General features: G+C 37.1%; 1 protein-coding gene across 3 annotated transcripts in view; it reads left to right on the plus strand.

Moving 5' to 3' along the window:
* The window catches only part of STAG1 (stromal antigen 1), a 504783-nt gene that overhangs the window by 388767 nt on the left and 93519 nt on the right, over window positions 1-22497 (plus strand). For all 3 annotated transcript variants that reach the window (XM_027545437.1, XM_027545440.1, XM_027545439.1), the window contains exons 11-14: window positions 12029-12127; window positions 12628-12707; window positions 18957-19064; window positions 21248-21362. In XM_027545437.1, coding sequence (XP_027401238.1) covers window positions 12029-12127; window positions 12628-12707; window positions 18957-19064; window positions 21248-21362 — 402 coding nt within the window. The remainder of the gene's footprint in view (window positions 1-12028; window positions 12128-12627; window positions 12708-18956; window positions 19065-21247; window positions 21363-22497) is intronic.

Below are 22497 nucleotides of genomic sequence, written 5' to 3' on the forward strand. Positions count from 1 at the left end.
ATTGATGTATATACACTATTGTATATAAAACAGATAGCTAATAATGATCTATACAGGAATTCTACTCGATGCTTTGTAATGGCCTATAATGGGGAAAAATCTGAAAAAGAGTGGGTGTATGTATATCTATAACTGATTCACTTTGTTCTACATCTGAAACTAACAAAACACTGTAAATCAATTATACTTTGTAATTACATCAAAAAAAATAAGATACCTAGGAATAAATTTAAGCAAGGAGATGAAAGACCTGTTGCTGTTGTTCATTTGCCCAGTCGTGTCCAACTCTTTGCGACCCCATGGACTGCAGCACGCCAGGCCTCTGTCTCGAACCACCTCCTAAGGTTTGCCCAAGTTCATATCCATTAGCATAGTGATGCCATCCAGCCATCTCATCCTCTGATGCCTTCTTCTCTTCTCCTGTCAATCTTTCTCAGCATCAGTGACTTTTCGAGGGAGTCAGCTGTTCACATCAGATGACCATAATACCAGAGTTTCAACTTGAGCCTCAGTCCTTCCAACAACTAGTCAGGGTTGATTTCCCTTCAGATTGACTGGTTCATTTTTGTTGCTGTCCAGGGGACTCACAGGAGTCTTCTCCATGGTTCAAAGGCAGCAATTCTTCGGCTCTCCTTCTTTACAGTCCAGCTCTCACAACCATATGTGACCACTGGGAAGAGCATAGCCTTGACTATGAACGTTTGTCAGAGTAATGTCTCTGCTTTTCAATGCACTGTCTAGGTTGTCATAGTTTTCCTGCCAAGGAGCAAATGACTCTGATTTCATGACTGCAGTCACCGTCTGCAGTGATTTTAAAGCCCAAGAAGAGAAAAATCTGTCACTGCTTCTACCTTTTCCTTATTTGCTGTGAAGTAATGGGGCCAAATGCCCTGATCTTCATTTAATATTTAGTTTTAAGCCTGGTGTTTCTTCACTCTCCTCACTTTCTGCCATTGGAGTGGTATCATTTGCATATCTGAGGTTGTTGATATTTCTCCCACTTATCTTGATTCCAGCTTGTAACTCATCCAGCCTGGCATTTCTCATGATATTCTCAATGTATACATTAAACAAACAGGGTGACAGCAGACAGCCCTGTCATACTTCTTTCTCAGTCTTGAACCAATCGGTTGTTCCATACAGCCTGCTACATGTTGCTTCTTCACTGCATACAGGTTTCTCTGGAGACACGTAAGATGGTCTGGTATTCCCATTTCTTTAGGAGGTTTCCACAGTTTATTATGATCCTCACAGTCAATGGCTCTGGCATAGTTGATGAAACAGAGGTAGATGTTTTTCTGGAATTCTCTAGCTTTCCCTGTGATCCAGCAAATGTTGGCAATTTGATTTCTGGTTCCTCTTCCTTTTCTAAACCCAGCTTGGACACCTGGAAGTTCTTGGTTCTCATAATGCTGAAGCCTAGCATGTAAGATATTAAGCATGACCTTACTAGCCTGGGAGATGACTGCAATTGTCCAGTGGTCAGTACATTCTTTAGTCACTACCCTTCTTGGGAAATGGGATGAGAATTGACTTTTTCCAGTCCTGCAGCCACTGCTGAGTCTTTCATATTTGCTGACATATTGAAAGCAACACCTTGATGGCATCATCCTTTAAGGTTTTGAATAGTTTCACTGGAATTCTGTTGTATCCACTAGCTTTATTAACAGCAGTGCTTCATAAGGCCCACTTGACCTCAGTCTTCAGAATGTCATGCTGTACGTGGCTGACCACACCATCACAGTAATCAGGTTTATTTGGATCTTTTTTGTACAGTTCTTCAATGTATTCTTTCCATATCTTCTTGATTTCTTCATCATCTACTAGGTATCTACCATTTATGACTTTTATTGTGCCCATCTGTGGGCAAAATGTTCTCTTGATAGCCACAATTTTCCTGAAGAGATGTCTAGTCTTTCTCCTTCTGTTGTTTTATATGCTATTCATTGAAGAAAGCCTTCTTGTCTCTACTTGCTGTTCTGTGGAAATGTGCATTTAGTTGGATATTCCTTTCCCTTTTTCCCTTGCTTTTCACATCTCTTCTTTTCTTTAGCTATTTGTAAGGCCTACTCATATAACCACTTTGCCTTCTTGCCTTTCTTTTTCTTTGGGATGGGTTTTGTTCACTGCCTCCTGTACAATATTGCAGACCTCCATCCATAGTTTTTCTTGAATCTATTTGTTACCTCCACTGCATAGTCATAAGGGACTTGATTGAAGTCATGGGCTTCCCTCATAGCTCAGTTGGTAAAGAATCTGCCTGCGATACAGAACACCCCGGTTCAATTCATGGGTTGGGAAGATCCCCTGGAGAAGGCATGGACTACCCACTCCAGTATTCTTGGGGTTCCCTTGTGGCTCAGCTGGTAAAGAATCTGCCTGCAATGTGGGAGACCTGGGTTTGATTCCTGGGTTGGGAAGATCCCCTGAAGAAGGGAAAGGCTATCCACTCCAGTATTCTGGCCTGTAGAATTCCATGGACTAAGTCCATGGGGTCGCAAAGAGTCAGACACAACTGAGCGACTTTCACTTTCTCTTTGATTTAAGTCGTACCTGGCCGGCCTAGTGGTTTCCCCCACTTTCTTTAGTTTAAGCCTAAATTTTGCTATGAGAAGTTGATCTAAGCCACAGTCAGCTCCAGGTCTTGTTTTTGCTGACTGTATACAGCTTCTCCATCTTCAGGTGCAAAAAATGTAACCAGTTTGATTTCAGTATTGGCCATTTGGTTATGTCCATGTGTAAAGTCGTCTCTTGTGTTGTTGAAAAAGGGTATTTGCTATGACCAGTGCATTCTCTTGGCAGAATTCTGTTAGCCTTTGCCCTGCTTCATTTTGTTCTCCAAGGCCAAACTTGCCTGTTACTCCAGCTAAGACCTGTATTCTGAAAATTATAAAATATTGTTGAAGATCATAAATGATAGAAAAAATGGAAAGATACTCCTTGTTCTCAGACTGAAAGAGAACTGTTAAGATGGTTAAACTACTGAAAAGAATCTACAGATTGCAGTCTGTATCAAAATACTTATGTCATTTATCACATAAGTAGAACAAATCATCCTAAAATGTATATGGAATTACAAAATACCCTGAATAATCAAAGCAGCCTTTACAAAAAAGAACAAAGCTGGAGATACCATGCTCCCTGTCTTCAGACTACACTACAGTACTACAATAATCAAAGTATGGTACTGGCACTAAAACACACACACAGATAAATAGAACAGAATAGAGAGCCCAAAAATAAAGTCAATTAATCTACAACAAAGTAGGCAAGACTATACAATGGAGAAGATACAGTCTCTAAAATAAGTGGTATGGGGACAGCTATACATAAATGAAATTAGAGCACTTTTCCACACCATAGACAAAAATAAATTCAAAATAGATTAAAGACCTAAATGTAATCCAAAAGTACAAACTTCTAGAAGAAAACAGGCAGGATACTCTTTGACATAAATTATAACAATATTTTTTTGGCTCAATCTAAGACCAAAGAAACAAATGTAAAAATAATCAAATAGAACCTAACTAATTCAAAAGTTTTGCAAAGCTTTTACCAAAGGAAACCATCTACAAAATGAAAAGACAACCTACTGAAAGGGGAAACCATCAACAAAATGAAGAGACAACCTACTGAATGGGAGGAAATATTTGCAAATGATATGATGGATTAGGGGTTAAAAACAGCTCATACAACTCAATATCAAAAAACCGAGCAACCTGATTTTTAAATGGACAGAAGATCTGAATAGTCATTTTTCCAAAGACATACAGATGGCAAACAAGCACATAAAAAGATGCTCAACATTGCTAATCACTGTAGGAATGCAAATCAAAACCACAATGACATATCACCTCATACCTGTCAAAATAGCTGTCATCAGTAACAAACGTTGTCAAGGATGTTGAGAAAATGAAACCTGTCTACAGTGTTTGTGGGAATGGATTGGAGATGCCCCCTGTGAAAACCAGCATGACAGTTTCTAAAAAAACAGAAAATATATGTGATATAGCAGTTCTACTCCTAGGTTTATGTCCAAAGAAAACAAAAACACTAATTTGAAAAGATATGTACACTCCTGTGTTCATAATGGCATCATCTACAATCACCAAGATATGGAAGAAACCTGTGTTCATCAACAGATGAATGGATAAAGAAGAGGTGTTATATATACATATATACACACATACAATGGAATATTACTCAGCCGTATAATAATACGAAATTTTGCCATTTGCAACAACATGGATGTATCTGGAGAGTACTATACTTAGTGAAAAGTCAGAGAAAGACAAATACTGCATGTTAATACATACCTAAAAATGAATGAATATTATAAAACAAGCCAACTTACAGATATAGAGAACAAACTAGTGTTTACCTGTGGGGAGAGGGAAGTGAAGAGGGCCAGGAAGGAGTAGGAAATTAAGAGGCACAAACTACAAGGCTATACTGTACAAAGCAGGAAATATAGCCAATATTTTATAACTTTAAATGGAGGATAAATCTATAAAATATTGACTCAGTATGTTGTATACCTGTAACTAATATAATATTGTATAATCCACTATCCTTCAATAAATATAAAGAGAAGATCTTTTGCTGTGAGTATCTACATAAGTGACATATGTTGTTTTCTTCCCAGGGAGCAAGCTGCTGCCATAGTTCTTTTTCCCATATGGGGGATCCAGTCTTTTAGTTGCCATTTGCCTGACCAGATGGCTAGATCATTGGCAACAACCTGCTTGTTGGTGAAAAATGTTACAAGGAATGGTAGTAGGGGTGACCTGCACTGCTATTATCATAGTGCAGAGCTTGGCCTATTGAAATGCTGACACACCTGATAGTCAAAAGATAGCCGTCCACTGGTCCAGATGATGGCTACAACCTAGCAGGACTTATCTGCCTTTGTTTCATAGAGCTGTCAGTAAACCATGCCATAATGTCATTTTTGAACCCTGAGCCTTAGAAATTGCACTTGCTGTGCCTAGGGCCTGGACTTTATCTGGATTTATAGTCAAATTGGCACTAATCATTCAGTGTCAGTGGCCCAGTACAGCACTGTAGCCTCCATGTCATTAGCAGCACTGTAGCCATCTCATTAATTAAAGGATGACTAAAATTTCTGTGGGCACTTGGGCTTATTGAGAATCAAGCCCTGCCCTCTGGTAGCATATTGCAGAATGATTTAGGTATCCCTGCAGGAGTGCAGTAGAAATACACTGGAGGCTGTTCAGTGTGAACAAAAATTGGTCATGACCTCATTCTGCAAAGGGATCAAGTAAAAAGCCTTAGCCAGCTCAGTCACAGCTTGGTTGTTTCACATATGGGTTGCACTGTCTCAGCGATGGTGATAATATCAGAAGCTGCTGGGGCAAAAGCTCAAACTGCAACTTTTATCCTTTGGTAATCTGTCAACGTCTAGTCTCTGGAGGCCTTCCTTATGGGCCAGATTGGACTGCTTGTATTATCTTGAATTAGCAGAATGATGTCCTTTTCCCCACCATAGATTTAGTGTTTTTGTTGAACAGTGTACCGTGATTTGGACAGCTCTGGAGTTGGTTAGGAGCGCACCTGTCTCATTGTTCTTGAATTTGTCCTTGTCGTACATACCCTATGAGGCAGTGGTGGTGGTCAGTACTATATACAGCCAAAATGTTAATGCCTATTATATACTCAGTGATAGGAACCACTCAGTGATAAGATTATCAGCACCTGAAATGGTCTAAAGGGCCTCATCCCCAAAAATGTGTGGATGGCCTTCTATGAGTAACTTCATTCTTCACAGAGCTACTATGTACATCAGGATGTATAGTGTCACCCTCCTTATTTAACTTATATGTAGAGTACATCATGTGAAATGCTGGACTGGTTGAAGCACAAGCTGGATCAAGTTGCCGGGAGAAATATCAATTACCTCAGATACACAGATGACACCACACTAATGGCAGGAAGTGAAGAACTAAAGAGCCTCTTGATAAAAGTGAAAAAGAAGAGTGAAAAAGCTGGCTAAAAACCTAGCATTCAAAAAAAAAAAAAACAAAAAACCTAGCATTCAGAAAACCAAGATTATGCCATCCAGTCCCATCAACTTCATGGCAAATAGATGGGAAACAATGAAAACAGTGAGAGACTTTATTTTGAGGGGCCCCAAAATCACTGCAGATGGTGACTGCCACCATGAAATTAAAAGACACTTGCTCTTTGGAAGAAAAGCTATGAGCAACCTAGACAGCATATTAAAAAGCAGAGACATTACTTTGCCAACAAAGGTCCGTCTAGTCAAAGCTATGGTTTTTCCAGTAGTCATGTACGGATGTGAGAGTTGGACTATAAAGAAAGCTGAGCACTTTTGAACTATGGCATTGGAGAAGACTCTTGAGAGTCCCTTGGACTGCAAGGAAATCCAGCCAGTCCATCCTAAAAGAAATCGGTCCTGAATATTCATTGGAAGGACTGATGCTGAAGCGCCAACATTTGGCTACCTGGTGCGAAGAACTGACTCATTAGAAAAGACCCTGATGCTGGGAAAGATTGAAGGCAGGAGGAGAAGGGGACAACAGATCAGATGGTTGGATGGCATTACTGACTCAATGGACATGAGTTTGAGCAAGCTTTGGGACTTGGTTATGGAGAGGGAAGCCTGGCATGCTGCGGTCCATGGGGTTGCAAAGAGTTGGACATGACTGTGTGACTGAACTGAACCGAATATGAACTCTTTCGCAGTATTCCCATTGGGGTGTTCATATTATTGTATGCATTTTAATAACAATCAGAGTATAATGGAGTCCCAAAAGAGAAAAATTACCAAAATTTCAAGTGGCTTTTTCATTTAAGTTATTGTTAAAGTTATTTAGTTAAGTTCCTGTAATGAAAGCAGGCCATGTTATAGGTAAAGAACAAAGATTTGGTATGAGAGGTACTTGATTGGGAAGCATCACCAAACAAGGTGTAGATAAAACTTGATTAATGTCTTTGTTCTATGTATAATTTTCTGTGTGAACTTGATTGGGTGAAAGTAATTTCATCTATTTTGGCCTTATTTTGAAATTTAGAGGTAAAGAAACTTCTTACATGCTATCTTAAATCTGGAGTTATAATTTTACTTTGGGTCAGCTGTCTTTAATCTTTTGCTTATCTGTTGATCTCTTGTGATCATGGATACATATTACGTGATACTTTTGTTGGGTTTTCATATATCATGCCTCCAGGAAAACCATATCTTATGAGCCATATCCATATCCCATGGGCTGCTCTTCAACATTGCTCTGCCCACTACAGTTATCATGTCCACCTTGCATCTACTAATTCGGTGATGCTACCTTGTTTCTGCTATTCTGTAATCTCTTCATCATTTTTGTTATTGGAATGGAAACTGAATTCTGTTTGAGTCTCTTCTGTTGCCAGCTCTAGCCTCCAGAACACAGCCATTTTGTAGTTTCTCAGTAATGCCTGGGCCCCCAGTCTTTTCTTTATTGCCTTGATAAACAGTATTGTCCAGGCCCTCCTGAGGAACATACCAAACCAGTAGGTCTTCTGAGTTTATACAGTAGATCCTTTATATTGCTTACTTCACTGTGTTTTAATTGCCTTTCTTCACAGTCTGCCACAATGATTCTTGGATCTCTTATTTCTTTAATATGCACCACTGCTTTTTCCAGAGGTCATCCAGCAATGTTAGTCTATTTGCATGGGCCTTAAATCCTGAGGCAAGAAAGAATGCCCCATATCCAAAAACTCTCTCTTATCTTGTTTGATATTCCCATTCCCTAGTCCAGTACCCTTAGCAACCACTCTCAGTTCTTGTTCAAATTGACCCATTCCTGTAGCACTTACAGCAATATAATCTTCCTCTTCCTTTAGCAGACCTGCTACTTCCCCACTTGGGCCATACTGAAATTTGACCTTAGCTTGTGGCCATAAGGGAAGGTTGGTATAGATCATGAGGAAAGCTACTAGCATTGTCCTTAAGGTAGTTGCTTCACTTGAGGTTTCCATATATTCAAGGGGATAGTTAGGTGGAAGAAGCATGCTCTCTTCTAACAGGGGAACTTGAGACTTATTTGCAGGCCCACATGTTTATGGAAAACTTCAAGTTCATTGTTCTATCTACATCTGCCAGCTAGCCTTTGAACTCCCACTTCTTTCCTATATGGCTGTGATTTTGGCATAGACTTGCCTGAGATGCAATGTCTCATAAATTCTGCCACCCCTAAAATTGAGTTCTCAGTCTAGTCTTCAATATAATGAACTCTTGATCTGCAGGAGATGAAAGTCTCTTAAATGTTGCCATTTGTTAATTTAAACTGGTGATTAATTAGCCTGTCATTTTCTCTCTTCAGCACTCTCAGTGACAGCCACCCAATTCCGTAGTCCTTATAGTTACTGTTTATAACGTAATCCCTCAAATGCTTGTCATGTTGTACAAGCTAAGTGCATATCTCCTTTCATGTACAAGTGAATTAGCAAATGGCTACTCTTCTATGTCAGAGACTGTCATTGACTTCACTTACAAACAGTAATTGGGTACATCCTCATGGTAGCTCTTCATTCAAGTGATCCATCTTCAGAATCCCATCAGTGAGGTCTGTTTGTTAGGACCACTCTTGCTACCAGCTGTTTGGGTCACATTCCCTAGAATCTCGCCTCAGTCAGAGATTTTTGTGCTAGAAATACATTGAAGTTTATATTCTCAGGAGAAACCTGTAAGTAAATGAGGAATATAGGATAAAGTAGGAGACACTGACAGAAATGTGGTTTCAGGAGTTTTGTCTGAGCATCACCTCAGAAGGAACTTTGATGAATAAATTGCACCTCAGAGATTATCCTGTCCTGAGATGAGGAGATTGGGCTCTTTTACCCTCCTATTTCATTCCCCCATGGCTATGAGCTTCATCCTGAAGGAGGCAAAGGCAAAGTAGAGCATAGGAATCTCTGTACTAGGTGGTTCTTTCCAGCCATGGTCAATTCTCCACAGAGAGATGCAGATAAGCTCCATTAGCTGTCAATAGAGAAGGAAGTGGGAAGATTAGCCGTGTATATTAGGATTTGGACTTCTGGGCAGGTCATCAACAGCAACTACCACAGATACCTTCTCTGTGCTAGAGACTTTACCAACAAGCATATCTCACAGGAGGGGGCTTGAGCTACCTTGAATCAGCATTCAATGCACATCCATTCATTTATATCAGTTCAGAATTGGTATCTTGAAATTGGCTGTGGAGCGAGTAATCACATCACAGAAATCTGTAAATGGAACAGTTCAGGGCTCCATTCCCAGAGCTTGTTGTTAAAACTTTTACCAACATACCTCTGCACTCAAATTTTAAAAGTCAGAATCGTATTTTATAAGTAAGAAAACTAGTATCAGAATGATTAGTGTACTTCAATTCAGTCTCTCACTCGCATCCAATCCTTTGCAACCCCATGGGCTGCAGCACCCCAGGCCTCCCTGTCCATCGTCACCAACTCTCAGAGCCTGTTCAAACTCATGTCCATCGAGCTGATGATGCCATCCCACCGTCTAATCCTCTGTCGTCCCCTTCTCTTGCCTTCAGTCTTTCCCAGCATCAGGATCTTTTCCAGTGAGTCAGTTCTTCATATCAGGTGGCCCAAATATTGGAGCTTCAGCCTCAGCTTCAGTCCTTCCAGTGAGTGTTCAGGACTGATTTCCTTCAGGATTGACTGGTCTGATCTATTGCAGTCCAAGTGACTCTATTAAGAGTCTGCTTCAACACCACAGTTCAAAAGCATCAGTTCTTTGGTGCTCCGTTTTCTTTATGGTCCAGCTCTCACATCCATACATGACTACTGGAAAAACAATAGCTTTGAGTAGATGAACCTGTCGACAAAGTAATGTCTCTGCTTTTTAATATGCTGTCTAGGTTAGTCACGGCTTTTCTTCCAAGGAGAAGGTGTCTTTTAATTTGATGGATGCAGTCAACATCTGCAGTAATTTTGGAGCCCAAGAAAATGAAGTCTGTCACTGTTTCCATTGTTTCCCCATCTATTTGCCATGAAGTGATGGGACCAGATGCCAACATCTTAGTTTTTTGAATATTGAGTTTTAAGTCAACTTTTTCACTCTCCTCTTTCACTTTCATCAAAAGACTCTTTAGTTCTTCTTCACTTTCTGCCATAAATGTGGTGTCATCTGCATATCTGTGGTTATTGATATTTCTCTCAGCAGTCTTGATTCCAGCTTGTGCTTCATCCAGCCCAGCATTTCTCATGATATACTCTGCATATAAGTTACATAAGCAAGGTGACAGTATACAGCCTTAATGTGCTCTTTTCCCAATTTGGAACCGGTCTGTTGTTCCATGCCCATTCTAACTGTTGCTTCTTGACCTGCATATAGATTTCTGAACAGGCACGTAAGGTTGTCTGGTATTCCCATCTCTAAGAATTTTCTAGTTTGTTGTGATTCACACAGTCAAAGGCTTTAGCGTAGTCAATGAAGCAGAAGTAGATGTTTTTCTGGAATTCTCTTGCTTTTTCTATGATGCAACAAGTGTTGGCAATTTGATCTCTGGTTCCTCTGCCTTTTCTAAATCCAGCTTGAACATTTGGAAGTTCTTGTTTCACATACTGTTGAAGCCTGGCTTGGAGAATTTTGAGCATTACTTTGCTGGCGTGTGAGATGAGTGCAATTGTGTGGTAGTTTGAACATTCTTGATATTGCCTTTCTTTGGGACTGGAATGAAAACTGACCTTTTCCAGTCCTGTGTCTGCTGCTGAGTTTCCAAATTTGCTGGCATATTGAGTGCAACACTTTAACAGCATCATCTTTCAGGATTTGAAATAGCTTACCTGAAATTTTGTCACCTCCACTAGCTTTGTTCATAGTGTTGCTTCATAAGGCCCACTTGACTTCACACTCCAGGACGTCTGACTCTTAGTTTAATGATCACACCATCATGGTTATCTGAGTCATAAAGATCTTTTTTGTATAGTTCTTCTGTGTATTCTGCCACATCTTAATATCTTCTGCTTCCTGTTAGGTCCATACCGTTTCTGTCCTTTACCGTTCCATCTTTGCATGAAATGTTCCTTGGTATTTCTAATTTTCTTGGAGACATCTCTGGTCTTTCCCATTCTATTGTTTTCCTCTATTTCTTTGCACTGATCACTGAGGAAGACTTTCTTATCTCCCCTTGCTGTTCTTTGGAATTCTGCCTTCAGACAGATATATCTTTCCATTTCTCCTTTACCTTTCCTTTTTCTTTTATCAGCTGTTTGTAAGCCCTCCTCAGACAATCATTTTGCCTTTTTGCATTTCTTTTTCTTGGGGATGGTTTTAGTGTACTTATCATCTCTCTAATAATATACAGATTGGAAATCTAGCTTTGTCTGATTCCAAAATTTGGACGCCCACTGTGGAACATGTTGCTTTTTGAACATAGAAATTTTGTTTCCTTTTGAATCATTTGGATTGGCTAAGTTTCCATGTGATCCTGAATGCATTTTGATTACCAACATCTACTCCAAGTTAATGATTTTATTATATTGCCCTAGTAAAGAGCAACCCCAGGACACATGACTATCATTTTGCCTTTGTTTTAAACATTCTTCCCTTTATCATGTTTTCCTAACTGCTCTTTCTGGAATATAAAAGACTTTTAGTAAATATTTGCTAAATAAATGAGTGATAATACTTTGTTATGAAGTTAGATTTTTTTTGAAGTAAGGAGAAATTAGCATACCCTTCTTTAGTTAAAATCATAGGCTAAAAATTATCTCACAGTGCCACAGGTATGATTGTAGGAAATATTTCATGTTGAACCAGAATTGATACACATTTGAAAAAGATATAGACTTACTCTCAACTAACTAAGGGGTTTTAGTGCATTTTTAGTTAAATGTAAGTACAATATAGTTACTTGTTCTGTCTTATGTCAAATTACAGTATGAAATAAATTGAATGGTTAAGCTGAAAATCACTTTAGTTTTCATATAGACTTGAAAATCTAACTTTTGTAACATTGAATTGACTGTTTGTGTTTTGGTTTTATTTGTATTTCTGAAGCAAGGAGAAGTCAGACTGAAGTGTTTGAAAGCTCTACAAAGTCTGTATACCAATAGAGAATTATTCCCCAAGTTGGAGCTCTTCACTAACCGATTCAAGGTAAGAATGTTAACTTCTTTTCTTTTTCACTTTAAAAATGCTTGTTATAGCTAGCTTAGCAAATGGCATTACCATAGCAAGTGTAGCTCATATTCTTAATACATATTCTTTAAATAGCCCTGTATTAAATAGATGAATCTCTGCTTTAGAAAAGATATTACCAACATGAGGTCTTATTTATTACCTTCAATGGAAAGCTCTCCTGCTTAAAATAAGATTTTTTTCCTGGACATCTTTTTATACTTAATGATTTTGCAAGGTAAGGTTTGTCTCTTTGTTAGAGAATGCTAGTTGATGAAAATTATAAACATTTACAACACCTCCTGTGTGTGCATAGAACCATGATGATAACATTTGAAAAGGAAAACTTTCCATCTAATCTAATCATCATTAGACTAATCTATCATTACTCTTCCATCATCTCCCCACAAAACATTACCTCACATCTGTCTCAGCTTCTTTTCTGTTCATGGTTGGTTTGACTTATGACTTTTCTTCAGGATCGCATTGTATCAATGACACTTGATAAGGAATATGATGTTGCTGTTGAAGCTATTCGATTGGTTACACTAATACTTCAGTAAGTATAATATTTTAATTTAATCTGTTAAAATATTAATGTTGTTTCCCAGCATTATTAGTGCCCTTCACATATATAATCCTAATGTGTATTCTTACCACTTTTGGTTTTGCTTTCTTATTTTAAGGTTAGGTTTGAAACAAAATGTTTTCTGTTTGTCTTTTATTTTGAATATTTTCTATTTCCTCTATGTACAAGTTCTTTTATGCAATCCAGAAAAAGTATCCATGAAGTAACATTGTTATTGTTTAATCTCTAAGTCATGTCCAACTCTTTCGGAACTCGTTGGACTGTAGCCCACCATGCTCCTCTGTCCATGGGATTTCCCAGGCAAGATTACTGGAGTGGGTTGCCATTTCCTTCTCCAAGGGATCTTCCCAACCCAGGGATTGAACCCACATTTCCTGCATTGGCAGGTGGGTTCTTCTATTTAAAGAGAGAGACAGAGAAATGAGAAAGAAAAGACTTAAAAGGGTTAGGTTTTTCAAATAGACTTCTTTAGAATGGTACAGAAGTAAAAGAAGGAAACAAGGTGATTAAATTATGTCATTAATATGCTATAGATTTTAAAATAGGAATAGTTTCATATATAGAACTAACTAAAAACCAGGAAGAATCTGTATGAGAGAATGCAAGACCTGACAAAGTCATTACAAATCCTCTACTCCCTATTTTATGATGCTATATATCTGTCATATACCAGATATCATGTATGCCAGGGTCTATTGTTGTTTTGGTCTCATTTTGCCTCTTTCTGCTGTACTACCATATTCTTTATTATCGTGGCTTTATAGTCTGGTAGATGTTGTGTGCTTATGGCCTCTTACTGATCAGTACCTTCTTTGCCTTTCTTTTTAAAATGCACTTAGCTACTTTTTTCTTTATGAATTTTTAAGGTGCTTTTGTCTAATTCCTCAGAAACTTTGGTTGGGAGTTTAAATATTAGAACTGCATTTAGGAACTTCCCTGGCAGTCCAGTGGTTAAGACTTTGCACTTTGAGTACACGGACAAGGGTTTGATCCCTAGCTGGGAAACTAAGATCTTATAGTGGTGTGGCCAAAGAAAAAAAGAACTGCATTTAATTTTATGATAAATTTAGGAGAGAATGGAACTTTTTATAATTATATATATAATTTATATATGAAAATGATGTATTCCTTTATTCAGATCTCATTAAGTCTTGTGTAAGGTTTAAATTTGTTTTGTAGCAGTAGTGTACATTGTTTACTGGGTTAATTCTTAAATACTTTATGGTTTTTTTGTTATGTGATAAATATTTAGTTTTAAAATATTTTCTACTGAATTATTGCTAAGACAGAGAACCTTAATTTTCATGTTTGTCTTTTATGTGCAGCATAGTAGAACTTTTATCCATGCTGATGGTTTGATTTTCTTGAATTTACTATGTAGATTATTTTATGATGTGAAGACAATTTTAGTTCTGTCTTCTCCTCTTCTCATTTTAAAACTTTTGTTTCATTTTCTTGTCTAATTCCATTAGCCCGGATATTGAGCACTTTAAGTATCCCTGATAGTGGATTTTTTTGTTCTTTTTCTAGGAAGGCATCTAAAGTTTTTTTGTTTCTGCAGTTACTGAGATAGGTTTTTGATATGAAAAATGTTCTTCTGTATTCTCAGTTTTCTGGGATTTTCTTTTTTACATAGATGAGTCTGAATGAAATTGATGTATTTGTCTAATGGTAAACCACATGTGCATTTCTAAACTAAATCCTGTTTGAACGTGACATATTTGTTTTCACTGTAATTTGCTTAAATGCAGTTTTATGTTTTATTTCGGATTTTCACAGTTGTGTTATATATAGCTTTAACATTTTTTTCTTTTCTTTATCCAACTTTGAAATCAGGGTTATATGTATACTCTTTGTAAATTATCATCAGTAATTTCTCACCCTTTTTCTGTTCTGAAATAACTTTTCTATGATGAAGATTTTCTTCTTAAAAGTTTGAGAGAATTCTCTTGTTAAAGCCATATCAGTTTTAAGTTTCTTTTGAGGAGAAGTCTTTGATCATCATTCCTACTTCTTTAACTGTTATCTGTCTAAGTTAATCTTTATTTCCTCTTATATTAATTTTGGCTTTTTATAAGCTTTTGAAAATATATCAGTTTTATCACAGTTTTCAACTTTATTGTTTATGATATGTTTATTCATAAAACTTTGCTATTTTTCTGTTATTTCTCTTTTTCATCATTTATTTTATTTGTATCCCCTTCTTCTTGATAAGTCATGCTAGAGGTTTGTCCATCCTACTGTTCTTTTCAATGAATTAGCTTCTTTAAGCTATTTGTTTATTGTTTCTGAATAATCATGTTTAAAGTAATGAATATACCTTTAAGTACTACTTTCAATTTCACTACTTTACTTGTCTCCCAAAAATTTGGACATGGAATATTTTCATAGGCAATTAATGATAAATATTTTGATTACTGTTATGATTTTCAGTTTAATCATGGATTATTCAGTAGTAATTTCTGTTCTCCCTAGATCAGATTGTTTAAAGCTGTTCTTTCTATTTTATTGTATTATTTAAGAATGTGTTCTGCATATTTTGGTTAATCTTCTGAATGTTCTAAATATATGTAAAAACAATACTTATCTGTGTTGCTTATATAGTTAATGTATTTATATTCATTACTTTGAATTTATTCAGTGTCATCCAAATTATCTATAACTTTACTTTTTTTCGCCTATTTTTTCAGAAGGATGTGTTAGAGTCTTCCAACTACTATCTTATCTTTTCTTACACACTGTATAGATCAGTACCTCTCTATTCATAATTTGTACATCTTCTGATAGTATTCACTTTATTGTTATATCTCTTTCTTTGTCATTTATGAAGATTATGACTACTATGACAAGTAGATTATAATCTAAGTTTGAATTTTACAAGTTTATCAATGTCTTTCCCTTGAACAAAAAATAACCTCATTCCACCCACTCATCTTTTTTCATTTAAATTGTCTAGAGTTTAAAATCTGTTGTTAAGGATTACTTTTTTACCCTTTTTTTTTTTCTTTTTGCCTTTTTTTAAATTTAGTTTTAATACTTGCTCATTCAGGCAAGTGTTAACTGCTTTGATATTTTCAATACTTCTTCCCTTACCTTCAGGGAAGAGTAATTCTCTCTGTTGTTGCTGTTTAGTCGCCCAGTCATGTCCCATTCTTTGTGACCCCATGGAGTGCAGCACGCCAGGCCTGCCTGTCCCTCACCATTTCCCGAAGTTTGCCAAGTTCATGTCCTTTGGATCTGTGATGCCATCCAGCCATTTCATCCTCTGACGCCTTCTTCTCTTCCTGCTCTCAGTGTTTCCCTGCGTAAGGGACTTTACCAAGGAGTCGGCTGTTCGCATCAGATGACTGAAATACTGGAGCTTCAACTTCAGCTTCTCTGATAGCTCAGTTGTTAAAGAATCTGCTTGCAATGCAGGAGACCCCAGTTTGATTCCTGGGTTGGCAAGATCCTCTGGAGAAGGGATAGGCTACTCACTTCAGTATTTTGGGGCTTCCCTTGTGGCTCAGCTGGGAAAGAATCTGCCTGCAATGTGGAGACCTGTGTTCTATCCCTGGGTTGGGGAGATTCCCTGGAGAAGGAAAAGGCTACCCACTCCAGTATTCTGGCCTGGAGAATTCCAAGAACTGTATCATCCATGGGGTCCCAAAGAGTCAGACACGACTGAGCGACTTTCACTATGCTCAGCTTCCGTGTCAGTCTTTCCAACAAGTATTCAGGGTTGATTTCCCTTAAGATTGACTGGTTTGATCTCCTTATTGTCCAAGGGACTTTCAGGAGTCTTCTCCAGCACCACAGTTCGAAGGCATCAAGTCTTTGGTGCTCTGCCTTATTTACAGCAGTCTCTCATAGGCTCCTCCAATATATTTTCTAGCTAGTTTACTTCCTTAAAGAGTGTTTTTCAAACTATCTGATACCTTGTTTGGCTAAAAAAAAAATCATACTTTCCTCTTGAATTTAGAAAGTAGTTTGGCTAGTTTCAAAAGTCTATTTTTAAGATTCTTTTCTGTGTTTTCATTGGAAGAAATAAGGTCAGAACATATATAAAAAGTACAGTTATGGCCCTCCAACTGTGTCAGATGATCTAATTCATTAGATAACTTTGGTCCTTTTCTGGATTCCTCAGAGAGCTCTCCCTGTTGCAGGAGAGGGAGGTGTCATCCTGAGACCCACAGAAGTCCTTAGGATGGACCTCCTAGTGAGGGTTATTGGCAACCCACAGGAAAAATTTAGGAGGGAACCATAGTAAAGGGAAAGCAAGTTTATTTAGTGATATGCATTCCATAGACAGAATGCAGTCTGTCTCAGAAGGCAAGAGCCACCCCAGGGCACAGGGTCCTCTGGGAAAGTGAAATAGGCCCAGAGGCATGGGGACGTACTTTTTTTGGGTTAAGTGATTTCATAGGCTAATGAGTAGGAGAAATATTCTTGCTATTCTGGGGAAGGGTGGGTATTTCCCCAAAATGGGGCCACTGCCCACTCTTTTTGGCCTTTTATGGTTCTTTTCAGAACTGACATGGTGTGAAAGGAGTGCTTTTTAGTATTTCAGTGAAGGTATTATGAGCGAAAGGTCAGTAACTGTACTATTCTCAAAGCCACCTTGGTTTCAGCTGGCTCCAGCCTGTCCAGCATGCCAGCAGGTGCTCCCCATCGTCATTATTTCATGTTTGTGTCCTGCCCTTTTCCCTCCTGTCTTATTCCCTCTTTGGGTGTTTATGACAGTGGTTCCCCACAGTGGATGATGCTTCCTCTGGCTATTTACTTTGTGATTCAGCACCTGGCTTTCGGTTTCCTCTCTTTGAATCGCTTGCCCTGTATATGGCCTTGTTGGGCAGGATGTCTTTTAAAACTATCCAGGCTGGCTGTCTTTAATTATTTCATGTCTGGCCTAAAGGAAACTTGGAGGAACTATGAATTTCTACTCATTATATTGCTCTGTCTCCTGATTTCTACTTTCATGGTGAGGTTCACAAACTAACTCTCCAGTCTCTTATAGCACTGCATGAAATAATCTGGCCTTATTTTTCTTGGCTTGTGAGATGTCTACCAAAACTTCCTCAAAATAACAAGTTAAAGTCACCTTAACATCCTGTTGTACTATCTTTAAATTCTTTTTTTCTCCATCTGTTTATTCTTCTTTTGGTGTAGATTATTTCCTTTCCCTTATGAGCTTGGATTACTGAGAAATCTTAATTTTTTTTTTTTCCTAGGAGTTTAACTTCATCCTGAGGGTATTAGTTCATTGAGCTGATTTATATACATATAATTAAGTGATTAAAACTTAGGCCTTGTTGAGAGGGGAAAAGTGTGAACTTTAAAATTAAACTGCTTCTAATCTGTCTCCCTTCCTTGAAATCCAGCTCTTTTTCATTCAAAACTAAAGTTTCTTCCTTATATTATGATGCAACCACATTATTTTGCTGCAAAGATCATTCTAATTTATATTCATTTGACTAGTTTCCTTCTAGTCTCTGAGGCATCTCCAGAATTGAATTCTGTGGAATGAGTTTATACTGCTACATCTCGTCAAGAACCTGTACAGCCTAAACATTCTGTACCCCATCTAGTCATTAATCTTTAATCCTTTCAAATGTTTTTAACCATATTAATAGTCAGGAAATAGATATTCCCTCTTTGGGAAAAAAATACTTAAATATACATTCCAGCAAACCAATAAAAGGTTGAAACTTTACGACTACATGAAAAGAAAGATGGCAAATTTACATTAGTAAAGGAATGATTATGACTGGTAAATCCATTTTATATAGAAAGAAGACTAGTATTGTAAATATTGTGATAAACTATAAAATAGACAATTCTGGCAAGAGTGACATAGCACAGTAACAATTTAACTATGAAACAGGTGAATATATGACTAATGTCTGTTAACAAAAAAACTTATGCACGTTTAAAGAAACTGAGCTAAATTGGGCTAATATATATCCCAGGATATTAAGAGTTGTTGTCTATAGGTGTGTATGGAAAGAAATGTGGACCTTTTATTTTCTTGTTTTATCTGTATTTTCTGAATTTTATATAACAATTGAAGTGCCCTTTATAGTTAAGGAAAAATATTATTTTCAAACTCAACTAAAAAGAGTGGAAAAATAAAATCAGAATACCTTGAGCTTTTATAAAGAACCATACAAAATTTTGATGAAGGTAGAACTGACAGTAAACATTTGTTTTGGCTCAGTTTTACTTTTCTGAATTTTTCAGTGGAAGTGAAGAAGCTCTTTCCAATGAAGACTGTGAAAATGTTTACCATTTGGTGTACTCAGCACATCGCCCTGTTGCTGTGGCAGCTGGAGAATTCCTTCACAAAAAGTGAGTTAATTCGCTATGAAACAAGTTCCACTTTTCTGTTTTTGTTTTGTTGTTGTTTTATAGTTAGTAAAAGAGTGACTGAAAATAGTGCTAGAAGTGGCCACTGCAAATTCTGTGGGCTGTAACATTCTTACAGCCTACATACACATCGTGAATCACATCTCTGAGAAGGATGTCCCTTGTGACGTATTCCTTTGATCTAAAATCTAAAATGACAGTCATCAGCTAGTCAGCTCCTTGTAAATGGAGGTAGCAGAAGTGCTTGAAGTTTATAAAGACTCACCTAAGTAATTGATACTTTATTTCATCAAATTGTTTTCCCTTTTAAAATTCTGTGTTCTCATCTTAACTTCCCAACACTGGTAATCTAAAATTATCTTCAAAATACCTCCCACATTTTCAGGGGTTTTTTTTTCCATCTTATTAGGAGGAGCATTATTTTAATCAGTAATCTGTAATGATAGTAAAAATATGTATGCAGCTACAGTTTAATTTCAAAGCAAAATCTCATCCAATTTTTTGACAAAGCATAGCGCTAATGAGAGTTTTTTTATGTAATTAAACATCCTTATGAAATATGTTTTTGATCATGGTCTCTACTATATATATTCTATAATTTATTAATTCATTCTTAAAATATAAGCATATTCTTGGGCAGGGGGATGTTTTGCTGTGTTTTTGTTTTTATTCATAGATTTAACATAGTCACTTTGACTGGTTAACCCAGAGGTCTTTTACATGTAGTGATTTGTAATTATGTGTGATTATGCTAAGCACAGATATAAGTCATGCACTGGGCAACTGTTGTACATGGGTGATTGACTTTGATAATGAGCAAGCGTGGCCCTCCATCTAGCATCAGCATCTTGGTGCTACAATCACAAACTGCTCTTTACTCAGTGGTAGAGTGACTCTTGCTTACCACTATTATATATTTGTCTCACTGTCTCTTTTTAAACCTGTTTCTTTGTGGACAACTGCAAAGTAGGCTAAGACTGAGGGTGCTCAGCTGTCATAGGAGTCAGCAAAGCACAAGGAGGTGCCACACATCCAGTGTGCTTAGCCACTCAGTCGTGTCCAGCTCTTTGGACTGCAGCCTGCCAAGTTCCTCTGTCTATGAGATTTTCCAGACAAGAACACTGGAGTGGTTTTCTGTTTCCTCCTCCAGGGGATCTTTCCGACCCAGGGATCGAACCTGATCTCCTGTGTCTACTGCATTGCAGGTGGATTCTTTACTAGCTGAGCCATTGAGGAAGCCCCTCTTTACTCAGTGATACCTCTCAAAACAAGAAAGAGCTATGTCTGTGTAAAAAAAAATCTTTATTTAAGAAGGAAGCTGGCTAGTAGTGCATGCTGCTAATGAAAGTGAAGAAGTCAGAATTTTCAGGCATGGCTTTTACAGTAAGATGTGACTCTGACTCATTGGCTAATATAGAATAGTGCTATTTCCATATTTATCTTGAGGTGTTGTCTGTCGCAAATATCAAGGGTATATTGTAGTCTTAATTTCCCTTTCTTTTTGTTTTATTATATTCTAGTTAGTCTCTTTTTTAACTTTTCAAAAGGAATTTTAGAAAGAATTTATTGTTTCTGTATGTTTAGAAAGAATGTATTGCTTCTGCAGTTTCAAAGAAAAGATAGATTTAAAAAGGTTCATTATCTACAGAATGGAGGCCATTAACGGCAACACTGGAATCAGAAAGAGCCCTTGGATATATGTAATTTTATCTGTATTGTATTTGTCTAAGTTTGAAACATTTGCTAAAATTTTTTAAATTTAACATTTCATATAAATATCTACCAATGTAAGCCTCCATTATATTTTATTTCTTTAAGAAAATGGAGTCAGTTCCTATGTAAACAAAAGCTTCGCCTCATAAGCATCTTTTATTCCCCTGCCCTGGAAATACTCAGTTGGAGAACTTTTGAAAAAGCTAATCTTTTTTAGCATTTTCCTACCATTTAATATTGTGATCTTTTAAAATCTGTTAAGTAAACTGTAGAGTAGACTCAGAATTCCATGATCAAGTTTGGTTTTTTTGTTTGTTTTTTTATCAAATGTACATCCACATACACTTAGTCTGTTTTTTAGTCTCAACACTGAAATTTATATACTGAAGGAGAAGACTTAAATTCATATCCATGTAAATTTGTAATATTCTTGTTTTGTTACTTATTTCCAGATTGTTTAGCAGACATGACCCACAAGCAGAAGAAGCATTAGCAAAGAGAAGGGGGAGAAACAGTCCGAATGGGAACCTTATTAGGATGCTTGTCCTTTTCTTTCTTGAAAGTGAGGTAAATTTTTAACATAGCTATTTATTTTGTTGTATTAGATTACATTTTAAGTAAAATTATCATTTAATCATTGTAATTAGTGATTTTTTTTTTTAATCAAATAAAGACAAGACTGTTTCTTACAAAGTTGCCTTCATGGATATTTTAAATTTTTTGGCTGTGCTGCACAACTTGTGGGATGTTAGTTCCCTGAGTGAAAGCCCATGTCCTAACCGTTGGACCACCAGGAAATTCCTTAGCTCCATAGATTTGATTCCATGATAATGGGATCAGTACACTACCTTTTTTGGGAATATGTGTGCAGATATGGATTAACACTGAACATAGGTTAGCAGTTTTTAAAGTTTTATAGTACTTCATTGCAATACAGCATACTCTTTTTGTTACTTTTTGTTTTTCTTGTAGCTTTTCTTTTTACCTGTAGCTTTTAAATTACATTATTTAGGGAATTCCCTGGTGATCCAGCAGTTCACCAGGGAATTCCCTGCAGAGGGCCCAGGTTCGATCCCTAGTCAGAAAACTAAGATCCTACAAGCTGTGTGGTATGGCCAAAATAAAAAGAAAAATTATATTATTGAAACAGTATATGAACATTTTCAAGCTGTCAAAACCACTGGTTCTATCTTGTTTGAAAGTTGTTATTTAAGGAAAAATATGAATTTGAATGTAAATTAGTTATGCAAGCTTATGCAGCATTTCCATGTCAATTTATCAAACAGTTAACATCCGTAACATATTATCTATCAGAATCTGTTTGCACATGTGAACTTTAGTTTGCCCATTTAAATGTTCTTTAATGTTAGAACTGTATTTCCAACTGCTGGTATAACATGGGGGGATAGCAAACTTATACCTGAATGAAAAAACTTGTTGGCTTAGAAATGAGTGGGAATAGAGTTCCAAATAAAGGTAGCAAAAATCTAGAAATCTAGGACCCTGAACTTTACTTGGAGAAAGAGTATTTTTGGTTTGTATGGGAATGTCTAGGAATAAGAGAAACGTAAGAGACTGTATGACTGCTCAAGTTTGAACATGCTGGAGATACTCTGTAGAAATGAGGAATTGAGAGACAAACAGGTGGTCTATAAAAAAATTAAGATCAGACAGAGATGTAAGGATTAGTGGAAAGAGTGGG

Source organism: Bos indicus x Bos taurus, chromosome 1, assembly GCF_003369695.1.
Source record: "Bos indicus x Bos taurus breed Angus x Brahman F1 hybrid chromosome 1, Bos_hybrid_MaternalHap_v2.0, whole genome shotgun sequence".
NCBI lineage: Eukaryota > Metazoa > Chordata > Mammalia > Artiodactyla > Bovidae > Bos > Bos indicus x Bos taurus.